The sequence below is a fragment of the Battus philenor genome, unplaced genomic scaffold, assembly GCF_028537555.1.
Source record: "Battus philenor isolate CCGP_79_NKW_IND1 unplaced genomic scaffold, ilBatPhil1.0.hap1 SCAF_22, whole genome shotgun sequence".
Lineage (NCBI taxonomy): Eukaryota > Metazoa > Arthropoda > Insecta > Lepidoptera > Papilionidae > Battus > Battus philenor.
Window position 1 is genome coordinate 9,145,987 of NW_027181685.1, and position 13,657 is coordinate 9,159,643.

General features: G+C 33.4%; 1 protein-coding gene across 2 annotated transcripts in view; it reads right to left on the minus strand.

Moving 5' to 3' along the window:
- Positions 1–12,071: 12,071 nt before the first annotated feature.
- Positions 12,072–13,657, minus strand: part of LOC137923711 (uncharacterized) — a 138,143-nt gene continuing 136,557 nt past the window's right edge. For both annotated transcript variants that reach the window (XM_068766959.1, XM_068766958.1), the window contains one exon: positions 12,072–13,225. In XM_068766959.1, coding sequence (XP_068623060.1) covers positions 13,108–13,225 — 118 coding nt within the window. In that variant the 3' untranslated portion in view covers positions 12,072–13,107. The remainder of the gene's footprint in view (positions 13,226–13,657) is intronic.

The following is a 13,657-nucleotide window of genomic DNA, read 5'->3' on the forward strand; positions in this document are numbered from 1 at the left end:
ATTATAAATTATATATTATAATTGTCTGTGCAGTTATATCTAATTTAATAGTAATGTTATTCTTTTTAAATTGTATATTAATTATATCGTTACTTTAATAAAAATATTTAGAACCGTAAATAAAGTGGTTACGTTCCAAAAAAACACGACACAAATTGAAACGCCGCATAATGAATTAAGATCTTTAGCAAACTATGTAAAAATCGAAGATAGGTTCCAGGGTTACGAAAATACTATTTTTTAAAAATAAAGTTGAACTTAGTAAACATTTAAAAAACAAAAATAATATAATTCTGCCAATAGATAATTTGGAAATTTTTTTACCTTTTTTATAACCAGACACATCACGTAAAAAATTATATAAATTTATTATTCTCTTTTAAACTGAACTCTTAAATTAGCAAAACAAAGTGAAAATAAAACTGTATTCAAATTGCGTTGTTTTTAGTGAGAAAGGGTATATAGGGCAATAAGAAACAAAATGTTGCCATCTTTTGGAAAAAAAAGAAAATTTAGAAAAAAAATTAAAGACTCGAACAGAAAACAACGCAACCTCGAAAGTCTAACGACGCACTGTGAAAATTAGTAATAATTAAGCAGCGACGACGCAAAGCGAAGTATTGGTGTGGTTACTTAAGCAGTCTATTATATGTTGTCTTTGTTAATTACAATCTTCTTCTTTTATTGAGGCAATGGACGCCCGCTGCAAAGCATAGGCCTTCCCCAAAGATCTCCTGCACTGCCCGCATCCAGCAACTTTAAGCGACCTTAACTGCTTCGTCACGAGCCACGTCGGTGATCTTGGTTCTTGTATTGTATTGTCTCTGAGATGTTTTTGCTGCATACATATATATACAAATACAGCTTCCGAACGAAACAGAACGGAGAGATCCGTGAACTATATAAAACTAAAGGAGTCGGGTTTCCGAACCTGCATTAGGCACTCAGTTGGAGGACAAGGAAGTAACAGTGAGGCAGTAGCCGCGAGGCAGTAGCAGCAAGGCACACCCAACCGGCCAGTAGAACTAACAGCAAGCGTGCTTAAGTCAGTCGGGTTAGTGTTACTGGTCGTGTGCTGAATGAGGAGTTAAGTGTGGAGGGCAGCGTGGACCACTCGGCAATCTAAGGAAAGATACTGATCCTACCTCGGATCGCCCACGCTGTTCACATTACGACGCTGTTTATATAACGGACGGCGAAGAGTGTTGCTTGATTTTTGAACATCGCACGCGTTTTTTCGTGCGGTGAGCGGTCGCCAGTGGAGTGGTACCTGTAGATGGTGAGTTAGCGCTTGCAGTGTAGGGTCTTGGTTTTTTTGCGGATCTCGTCTTTTATAATTCGATCTTATAGCCAAACTCCGAGCACTTTGGATGACGTTGACCTTTCTAATGAGGCCCGTTGTTGATTTTAATAAGAATATTAAATTATTACATACAACATACATACATAGGAATATACAATCACACACAATCACAGAGTAACAATGAAGTTTTTTGCTAGGTTCTCGTTAGAATCAGCATTATGAAACTGGCTAGTATAAAATCGGGACTATTAACACTGTGTATAAATATATATACAAATATGCACCTAAATGTATTACTACTAATGTTAGTAATGTTAGTACTACTGATGTACTCTTGGCGTATTTGTTGTAATTATAAAAACATATAGTTTATAAATGAGACAAAAAATATCTAAACTCTTGTTAAATATAATGCGATGGGTTTATTTTAATGATTTAATGACATTTATGACTATAAGAAATAAATTTACAAACGCTTATATTATAATTTAAAATTTTATTAGCTTGTCTGTTTTGATTAATAGTGTCATAAAATGCGACAAGTTATATATCGGAGAATAGTTTTCAATGCATTCAACGTCAGGTGATTTACGTATTTTTAGAATCTTTAAAGATTAAATAATTAGACAGTAAAATCATTTTTTGTATTATTTGTGGGTTAAATTGTATCGAACTATAAACACGATAATATATAAAATTAGATAAATTAACTTTGATATAGGACTATCGCCGGGATTTCTCTATGAAATCGAAGCAAAAATGTAAGGTATCTTTACACGAATGAATGTAACCGATTTAGTGCAATGTTTGTAAGTTGAAAAAGCAGTGAGCAAACCACATAGTGGAGCGAACAGATGACAGTTGGGATCTTAAACTTCTAGACTGGAGACGGGCTTGCGTTAAATTGAAAAGTCTAACTAGAAATATAGATAGTAATATACATTGATCCACAAGGCTACTTTCGTAAATGCATAATTTTGAAATAGGCAGAAATATTAATTCAAATTTGCAAAAGTAAACCGTTTAAGCGTAGCGAAGGACGTCCGCCTATTAGGAGGACAGACGACCTTATTAAGGTCCTTCGAAGAAGCTGGATAAAATGATGGTAATGATGAATAGTAATATAACAATAAAAATGTTTTTATTTCTCTTACATATAAAAAGTTAAATTATACATTTCGTCCTATTAATTGTATACATTATTTATTTTCATGTATGATTTCTATTTAATACATAGTAATAAATAATGAAAATTAAAAGGTGAAACAGTAACTTTCCGGCCACGTGTTCCAATCATAGCCGGTCGTTACGTAACATGTAATTAGTGCCTCGGCTAGATCTCTGACTAACATTTTCTTGTTTTCCCTTGTGAAACTCATATTAGGGGTTATTCTGCAACTTTAATTAAATAAAGATTTTTTATTTATTTTATAAATTATACTTTCATCATCATTATTTCGCTGTTAAGACGTACACTGCTGGACATAGGCCTCTCTTAGAAATTTTTAATAGCACTGGTAGAAGGGGCGTGTATCTGAAGTCTTCCGACGACGAATGCTAAATAAAAGTATAAATAGACGTAAAAAGATTTGTATTCGCTTCTCTAATGGAAGGTTTACATTTTGATTTCAAATTATCTTAATAATTAAGTTTTATTATAAAGAAAATAATAAAATAATGTAGTAGAAATAACAAAAATATTGTGTAGATTTAATGATTATGCTATTGTTAATTATTTTTAGAAATCTACGAGAGAAATCTATGTCCAGTAGGCCATGTAGACGTCATGTGGGTGAAATAATCATGATGGTAAGTGTTGGCGGGCGTGTGGAATATAGATCCAGAGGCCGCTGGTTCAGATCCGGCTCAAAAGACCAAAGATGTTGGTGAGCATGTGCACTGTATAAACGGATTAAATAAATGCAAATTATGGTTGTAATTTAATTATAATTTTACAAAACTAAGTAACAGTAAAATAATACGTAATAATAGATTGACAAAACAAACGAAAATATGTAGAACGCATAACGACGTATACTGTCAATATAAAAAAAAAAAAAAACAAATAAAAATTTAAAGATATTTTAAGTGGCCCAGTCAGTCGCTAAAAGTAAGTGATTGTTTAGTTTGATGACTTATGAACTAATATTATGTATAAATCATGATTGATGTTTTAATGTCAGAAAAATACAAAAATCTGTTATTAGGTGGGTAAGTAGCAAAGTTATTTATGTAAAACTAAATATGGATAAAGATTATAATAAATTATTGCAGAATGAAGCATAGACGGCGGGTCGTTGACTTAGATAATCTGTCACAAGGCAGTGATTGTGTTCTGCTCGCAAAGATGCGAAATGATAAATACGAAGTAGTAAAAACCCGTAATTTTTAAATTAAAAATTTAGTTTTTAGAGACAAGATTATGTTAACATTATAAAAATAAAAATAATCGACAAATGTTATCGGTTTAGCAACTATAAGTGGCAGTGGACAGGTTACATGGCACGCAGAACAGTAAGCAAGTAAAGAGAAGGACATCCAAGATGATAATGTCGTTGGAAGACGCTGGATGCAGGCCGGTTCTGGTACCATTTGAAATCTATGTGGAGGCCCTTATCTAACCGAAACGATGACGAACGATTATACTGTCAGGAATTTACGGAACCGTTATTTTTGCTTGTGTTTTTTATTATATGTAGTTATTTATCAAATCTTATGGAATATGTATCGTGGCCTGTGTTCAAGTTTCCGCGAATTCAAAATTTGTTAAAAACTTCAGAATGCCAATAAGCTAACATCGGTGACTAAAAAAACATCAAATAATCAACTCGTAGTCCACCAATTTTTTTATTAGTTTCGACACATAATGAGAGATCTCTTTTACTGTAATTTGAACGTCTTTCTCAGAGTATAGCACTGTTACCTAGTGCTTCGCTTAGAAGAGGTCTATCCAAGAGTAGTTCCAAAGATATTCTAACACTTTCTTTAGTGGTCACCTTTTTATTTGAAATATTAATTATATTATTGATTTAGTGACTACATCATTCTATGTTCTCCAACACCATCATTTAAGCTATAGGACGTCCACGGCTGGGTATTTATCCATTAGCGTATGCTTTACCTGTAGACTTCTAAAATGACAGGTTGGAATTTAACTGCATCTAGAGTCTTCCGATGACCTCGACAAGGTTGTTTGTCTACCTCGTGGGTGGACGGCCTACCCTTGCTTGCCGGTCTGTGGTCTCCACAGTAGAACCTACAAGGTCTGTTGTGCTTTTGAAAAATCAGGTAATAAAGAATCATTCACTAGATTTTTAAAGTGATTTTGTGAGCTCGTCTAAATTCAGGGCGCGTTTGGATCGTAGCGTTCAGTTCAAGAATAAAGTTACAACATTAATCTTGTTCTCATTTCTGTCGAATTGAATTCGTTTCATATTCTTCTTATGATGTACACAAGAAGTCACTGGTAATAATCCTAAGTGAATGATGATATGAAGAAATATCATTTAGTTTCAGTTTTTTGTTGCGATATTATTATAATTTAAGATATTTTAGGAGCATTTTGACAAGTTGAGATAAATATATATAAACAGTAATGGTCTGGATTGACGGTATATGATCGACAACAACATTGTTATCTCGTTTTATTGCCTTTCATTGATTCGTTCGATTCACGGCTCGAAGCCTGCCCGGGGAAGGAACCGGTCTTCCGTCTCGCGTGTTTTTGTTGATAGCACCGCGACCATTTTATTGTGGCTACGAACCAAAGCGAACACTATAACTTACTAAGCTATGTCATTAGTTGTAGGAGCTTTACATGTTTTAAAAAAAGATTACTTTTGACAAGTTTTTTTTTTGTTATTTGTGAAAGAAAAGGCTAGACGATTTTAATAAATTCTACTTTAATTGTATGCATGTAAAAAAGATGTAACATCCATCTTTTTTTTCTTTCTAAGTATAAATATTGGAAAAATAATAAACTAAACGATGAAACAAAATTATTAAAAATAATAACACAGGCTACATACCTACATAAATTTATTAGTATATTTATAAATGTATATATATTTAAGTGTATGGTTCTACCAGAATTGCTTGTGATTCTTTAGACTATGGGTTTCTATTAAGTGATAAGCTACAATAACTTGATTTAAACTTATTTATACCTGATTTGAACCTTTTAGTAATGATAATGTCACTTATGATTAATTTCAGCTTGGCTGGTCTTATTTATCTGCAGACCCTGAGGTCCCGAAGACATAGTGGTTTGTTTGCATATAGTGCTTAAACATTTAGAAAGGTCAATATTATATTTTTGCAACTTTTTCCTTGTTGTTGAGGAACGAAAATTTAACTGCAATTATCTAATGGTAACTGAAGAATATTCATGCTAACGTAAAACAAAACAAAATACTTTTCTGGACTAATAGTTACCAAAAATGACACAGTAAATGATATTTGCTATAGTTAAAAGTAAATGAAAGAGGTGTACATTTTCAAACACACCCTTTTACTGATTTTTTAAGATCATACCTGATCAGAAAAAGCGAAAATAAAAATGTGATAAGAAATCATAAAAAACTAAATGACATGAGCTGTATGTATTATAGAGAAAACTACATTAATCATACAACAAAAAATTACATGGAAATTTCTTCTTGTTTTTTAAGATTTGAGATACGTATGTATGTGCGTGCAACTGTGAAATGTTTGTGCGATCGATATGTGGAAAAAATGGAACATCGAGTTAACAAAAAACTTTTACACATAGTACTTTATAATATGAAGTGGGTCGGATACATGTATATATACATATACAAAGTTGTGTGTAAAGTTTAGTTAAAAAGCTTCAAAGAGGTAAATCTATTGTTCATATGTCAGCAAAAAGCTTTTATAGTTATTTTCAATCGCCCTGTGTAAAGAGATCACACGGAAAGATGTTACATTATTTGAGGGCAGTACAAAATCTACAGGAACAGGTAGTACATAATAACTAACTTTAATATGCAGTAATCCGTTTTATGAAGACTTTTTCTTACTATATCATTATTACGTTTAATCCTCTTTATTATTAATTTAATGAAAACAATGATTTATTTAGAATTTCACCAACATGGTAAGGGTGTAACTAGAAAATATATTAATTAAGCCCATATAAGTATAATTGACAATTAAGAGGTGCATGTAAATAGCTACATAAGTATAGATATTTTGAATTTGTTTGGTATAATGGCAACCAAAAACATTTCCTTCGAGATAAACTATTGATTATGAACACTGTTACCAATGTTAAGTAGTGATGAAGCCTGTATTAGTAAACGAATTAGTCTAGTTAACGTTTATAATTATGTTAAATAAATTCAATAAGTCAGGTACCTTCCGTGATAGTTTCTATAGCTATCGTGTATCTCGTAACCGAGATCCCGGCGAATTGCAGACAAAATCAATACAGCTCTTGGCCTACGTGAGCGAAGGAGACCCAATCGTTTGATTCCCCCACGTAGCAACTCAGTTATTGACCTGCGGCTGAGCGCAGCGCGCCGGCGCGCACCGAGCTCGACTCTCCGCCGACTCAGCCTCGCACAGGCCCCGCCGCACGATGCCTGCGCCCTGCGACTCGTGCAAAGGTAACAATTAATTAATTTAATCATTTACATTATTTATTATTTAATCATTAATATTTAAACTCCTAATACGCGGCGATATTATTTCAGTCTTTCCCGGTTTAATTACGTGGCGTTCTATGACGCAGTTATGTCGTACATTTTAAGTCGTTAGTGATCTTATTTTTAAAATATAATCTAATCTTTAATATTATATAGTAAAATATAGTAATGTTGAATAAACTATTATAAAAATATTAACATATATCTATACTAAAGTTCAATTAAAACCAAATAAATGTCGAAAGTTCTGTTTTGTTTATCAAAAAAGATTTAATTTGTGCGTATTTATATTTCACTTTCAAGTAATGAAGTATATCTGACTGTATTATATTTAATTCTTGATAAGTTTAGTTCCTTTATAAATATATCATATCGATACTGAAGCAAGAGAAAGTAGACGGTATATTACGCATTAATGATTTAGTGCGATTATTAAATTGGCATATTTTTGTTGTGAAATCTATTTTATATGTGAAAGGACTGTAAATTTGTTGTCAATAAATGTCGCTTTTATTTAAAAAGTTTTCGATGATTTATATTATTTTAAGGCTATGCTCGAAGTGTATGTGAGATAGAATCAGAACTAAAATCACCAAAAAAAAAAGTAGCTTGAAGAATTGTTCGTTTGAAATGGGTGGTGCACATGGTGTGTGCTAACGAGGGGGTCTAAAGTTCCTTTTGGGCCTTGTTCCGATAGACCTCTACTTGAGCAACAGGTGTTGACATAATGATGTTGATGGAAATGTTTGTTCGTTTTCAGGGACGTGCGGCGGTGGCTCGGCGGCATGTGGCCCCAACTGCACATGTGGCCCAAACTGCACCTGTGGCAATGGCAAGCCATCAGGTAATCTCTCTACCCTTCTACATTTTTCCTTCACATTTTAAGCAATAATTCGTACTAATTTATTGACCTAATTATATTACTATCCAGATTTAAAGTGATCATTTATATACCACATACGAAGAATCACAGAAGAGCTTAAATTAGATTAAACTTCCTTTAAGGCATTCTGTGAAGCTACGAGGATTCCTAAAGCGCCTAGATCTGAGAAAAAAAACTCGGACGGGTTTCATTTTGTGGTCACTTTGACACTATTCAGTATTTACAACAATTCATTTACAAACTCTATTATCACTTAAAAATGTTTGACGCCATAACAGAATTATTTTAGTTTTTCTTTTACGAAAATTTAAATTTTTTTACAAGATAATTTAGAGACATTACATTGTAGTGTATTGTAATACCGTACACAGTTGCATACGAGAGAGTTGCTAATTTTATGAAGCCTAGGGAAAGTAATAACATGTTTCCTTTCTTTCTGGCGCTAGCTACTGACAATTAAAATATAATTTACATCGCTTGCGCTGTTAAAACACATAACAATTTATTTTTTCAGGTGGCAAACCTTGCTGTCAAGATGGCAGCAAAAAATAATTAAGAATAGAAACTAGAAAACTAAAAAATAAGTACATCATGTAATCAACACTAGTATAAGAAAGACACAAATATGAAGATCTTCATATTTAAAAATACATTAAGCAAGTTCTACTAGCATAAGTACATGTAACTTATAGATATAAGAAGGAAACGTAGGTAACTTATTTATTATTATATATATATAAATATGTATCTTTTATTTTTTCCGGTCATTAAGAAAAAAACTGTGTCATGGAAAAAATGTTGGTGATTCTTAGGCTTGCTAATCAATTAATTGGTGTTAGAACGGATAAGGTCTACTGTAACTACGTGCTTAGCTATTATAGTTATAAGATTGTAAGGTTATTAAGTAAGTAAGAATATTTTATCGCATTCAGTGTTGAAGAAATTAGCTGTCGTTTAAAAAATTCATAAAGTAACATAATAAAGTTCTGTAGTACGTATAATACTCATTAGTAGTAAGTTTTAAGTGTTTGTGGGCACGCACACACACATGATTATCAGTGTAGTGTAATAGCATTATCTTATAAATAAAGATTGTAGATCAATTGTGCATTTTTATTTACCTTCCATAATTAGTCGTATTCAGGGCCACTAGTGTAAAAAAGGCAAAAAATTTTAATCCTTCTACACATATTTCCAATCAACCTGTATAAATTAATCATTCTGAAATAAGTTACTTTAGTTGATTTCTTCTATAAGAATGGGTCAGACTAATAAATCCTAGCAGTACAAAGTCTAACAGAGACAGACATTAAAAAGTAAATCAGCGAAAGTACCCAGATCACCGACAAATCTTGGAAAATCACTCATCCAAAGTGCCAGTGGGCGGGGCTTTTGCTACTGACGGCCGTTAGGACAGTAAGCTTATAGGATGAACACCATGAGCCGATAAGCGTGTCGTTGGTACACCTCCCACTAGATGGACTGAGGATATAGTCAAGGTTGCAGTAAGTCTCTAGATAGGAGCAGCGCAAAACCGGTCATCTTTGCGATCTTGGCAGAAGGCCTATACCTTACAAAACTCGTGTTTTCTCTCTAGTACGGCGGTTGTTTACACTCAACCCTATGAGGTATGACAAAGACAAAAATAGCTTTCTTTATGTCTGCGAAACATTGACTCAATATTGTAAAAAAATATTAATGAACATGAGGCAGAAAAGGCCTCAACCGCACTACTAGGAAGTTTAGCTTGAGGCTGATTCGACCTCAGCCGCACCAGCTGAAAGTTTTTCAAAATTGGGCCCGCAGTGAACGTGTTAAAGGTTACAAGCACACAATTGTAAACATTTTTGGAGACTTACAAATAATTTACATGAAATCGCGTATTATCGACCAACAGAAGTTATAAATTTTAATTTCTGCCATATACCAATACTCCACCGTCTAATTTTAGATTTTAGATTAAGATTTAGATTTAGAATTTAGATTTTAGAGAATTTTAGTTCATTGACTGTCATAAGCAACCATAAATTTCTAATATGACTATATGTGTCATATATGTGGTCTTTATAAAAACAACTATTCGTCTGATAATAAGACTAATTTCACCAATTAAGTTATTATAAATTATAGTCAGACGCTGGAACGTGCTTCCAACGGATCTTATTGAAGTCTATGATGAGAGACTGTGAAATGTAGACTGATGAAATAAGATAGACGCATTTTTTTCTAAAGCTTTTCTCCAACGGGTCGCGCCTTATTGATTACTACAATCTGACTAATTACAATCGTGTACTGTTTAAAATTTTGACCAGAACGCAACGGCAGCAACTATCTCATCTACGGCGTCCTAGATCAAATTGGCGTTCGAATTTCAATTTGAATGCGATAGAATGATTTAATTCTGCAATGTAGCCGTAGTGGCCAGTAATATTAAGCGTTTTGGGTTTAATTTTTTTAAGCACATAATTAAGGAATGACGTTAAATGTGACGAGAATATCTTTACGGGTAGCGTATTTTAATAGGTTAGCGCCGTTTTAATTTTGATACGAAGGGTGCTTTATCACACAACCAGTGAGAGCGCAGTTAACTTTTTCCCTACTTTTCAGCCGATTGACCCCGACTGCAAATCATAGATCTAACTCAAAGATCGCGACAATGACCAGTCTACTATATTATTAAATAAAATGGACTTAGCAACATTATTTAAGTAATTTCTAGATTAACAATAAATTATGATTAAGTTTTTTAAATTTACGGCTGTAAAAGTGTAGTAACGGTTACATTGTATCTTCAGATGCCGTCGTTTCAGCTTAAAGATGCCGACTTCAAGGCATAGGTCTGTCCCAAGATATTTATACGTTGTAAATAATAAAGGGACTATGCATAGCGGAAGTAGCTATATCCGCTATGCAGCTGCAGTCGTGCAATGAAGTGCACCGCTCGCTAACCCGCCGATAAATGCGCATGCGGCAAACAATGCGAATTACACAACTACCATCATTAATTCACTTAACACGCGTTTCACCCCTCCACGGGGCATCCTCAGGAGTAACGTTATTCCGATCAGAGCCAAACACCGAGTGTCATTTGACGGGCGGTGCACTTCATTGCAAGACTGCTGCTGCATAGCGGAAGTAGCTATATATTAGTTTATTTCTTACTTAGGATGGACTTCTGTAAAGTAACGCCTGAATCTATTAAATATATAGGTTGATATGCTAAATTACCACGCTTAGCAGGTGGGTTAAAGATAGCAGTGTGATATTTATATTTTTACAGGACGCTGCTGCCCAACTTCTGAGTAGTTATTTGGGAGTAATGGTAATCGTATATAATTAATGAACATAGTGTGTATTATATAAGATTGTATCCTGTGAAACAAACCCATGACTTCAGGTCGCAAGTCTGTCCTCTACTGCTGTGCTACCACTACACAAAATGTAACTCCAATGGATGTATTTTTATATTATGATAATTAGTGAGAAATTTCCTTTTATTTTGGTTACCGATAAAAAGATTCTCCCTCGGAATTACCCCGGAAATAGTTATTTATTTTAAAATAAGGTTCGAAATTTATTTGCGGAAGATTCTACTTAATTATCGACGCTATTCGTGTATAGTACATGCGAAAGTCACAAAATGCGTTAATTATTCGCCGAGCACTGGTAACCTAGCGGTAGGACTAAAACTCGTGATCCGAGGTCGCGGGTTCGATTCCCGGAATACAATCTTATATAATTCACATTTTGTGCTTTTAATTAAAAAGGATTGACACTGCACACAAAGAAGTTGCCAGAGTATGGGCAGCTATCTCGTCTGCATACCATAATACCACACTGCGATGGCTAACCTGCCTACCGAGCGTGGCGATTATTGTACTATAGATATCTTTTGGGGGAGGCATACGCCTTGCAGGAGACAACAATTAGTAGCTTAATATTTTTTTTATAAATAACTAATGGTTTTTATTGATTTAAATAAAAATTAACTGCAGTATCTATTATATCTATATTTATTTAAATATTTAAACACAAAAAACTTCTTCTATTGTCCCCGCAAGCCTTTTTTTTACGACTAGCGTATTTCTTTGAACTATTCCATAATAGTATATTAAACTAATTTGCGCCTACAGTATCAGTTTATAATAGACTTTCTTAAAAGAATGGGTTATGAAATAATACAGTGACAATTTATAAAAAAATCTTTATTCATGCGACATTAAGTTGGTAAAGGTTATATTATCTATGGAAGCAACAAATGGGACTGGTTATTTTTAACCTATAAATATAGGAATATTAGTTTTTACCTTAATTACTTTATTTATTTATTACGTAAAAATAATCGCCCCTTAACGAATTTAAACAATGTAGATATAATAAAACACAGTAACAAAAGAATTATGATTTATAAAAAAATTAAATTTAAAAATCAGTCCGTCATTAACATACATATTCTATTGTATAATTATTAAACAAAATAGAATCTGAATGTTAATGCTGCCATAAAACTACCAGAGACCCGTTTCATTTCGCAAATGATACTTCAGGGCTGCACAAGAAATAAGCAAAATTTTAAATTTCAAAATGTCTTTTACTTAACAAAAAAAAAACACTTTAATTAAATTTAAGTCCAGCGAAAGCATTTCGTTGCAATAGTTGAATAAATTTAATAATATAATGAAACCTTTATATTGACTTATTATACATAAAGCCTACCATGTACACGTAGGATTTACTTATGATTTTCATACGCCTTACCAATAAACTACTAATATCCCGAGAGATACAAAGATCAACATTTATCAAAATATAATAAGTACCTAACGACGTATAATTTTAGGTACGTAAAATCTATTCACGATAAACTCTATAATATAATATATTTCACTGAATAAGAACAGTTGGACACAATAAATAGACTGAATATTACTCTCAAATACCAACAGACATACAACATTTAAAAAAATATATTTCCAATAACGTGAAACATCAAAAAATACCAAGCTGAACAAATGCACGTTTAAAATCAAACTACAATCAATATAAAACCGCGAAAATGGCTATTAAAAATATGGCAACTCAAAGTTAACCTTATAGGTACTTATATTTATGTAAATAGCAATACTAGACAATTAAGTCTTAAACATTTAATGTTGTTTATATATCGATCACAAGTAGCACAATCACTGTAAGATCACAACTCGCTCTGCGATGTACATATCTATGGACATTTTGGCGGGAGATTTGACAGTTGTCTATGGCACTGGCTCTTCGTCGGTTCCTTCGTCTGAATCGTATACAGGAGCGCCATTTTTCATTTGAATCACTGATTTCTTTCTGTGCCTGCGTTCATTGACATCTCTGTCGAGGTTCCTGAAATGAGAAACTCTGTTTAACATAAATATAACGTAGACTGTCAATAATACCGCAATTTTTAAAGACTAATGTATGTTGCCAGTGACGACATACGGATCCGATACATTGTCTCTAACGATGGGCCACTAAGGAAGGCTTAAGCTCATACAGGGAGCAACAGAGAGGACAATGCTCGGAGTTTCGCTGCGAGATCGAATGAGAAATGAGAAAATCCACAGAAGAACCAAGTTCACCAATGTAGCTCGGAGAATCGGTCTGAAGTGGAATGGGCAGGGTCTATCGCTCATATGAGCAAATGATGGCCGTCAAGGCCAAAAGGTTCTCTAGTTACGGCCACGAGCCAGTAGAAGGAGCGTAAATAGGTTAGGTCCCCGCTCCTGGAGGGCCTTGTATATTTTAACACATAAATAATTTTGACAAATGTAATAT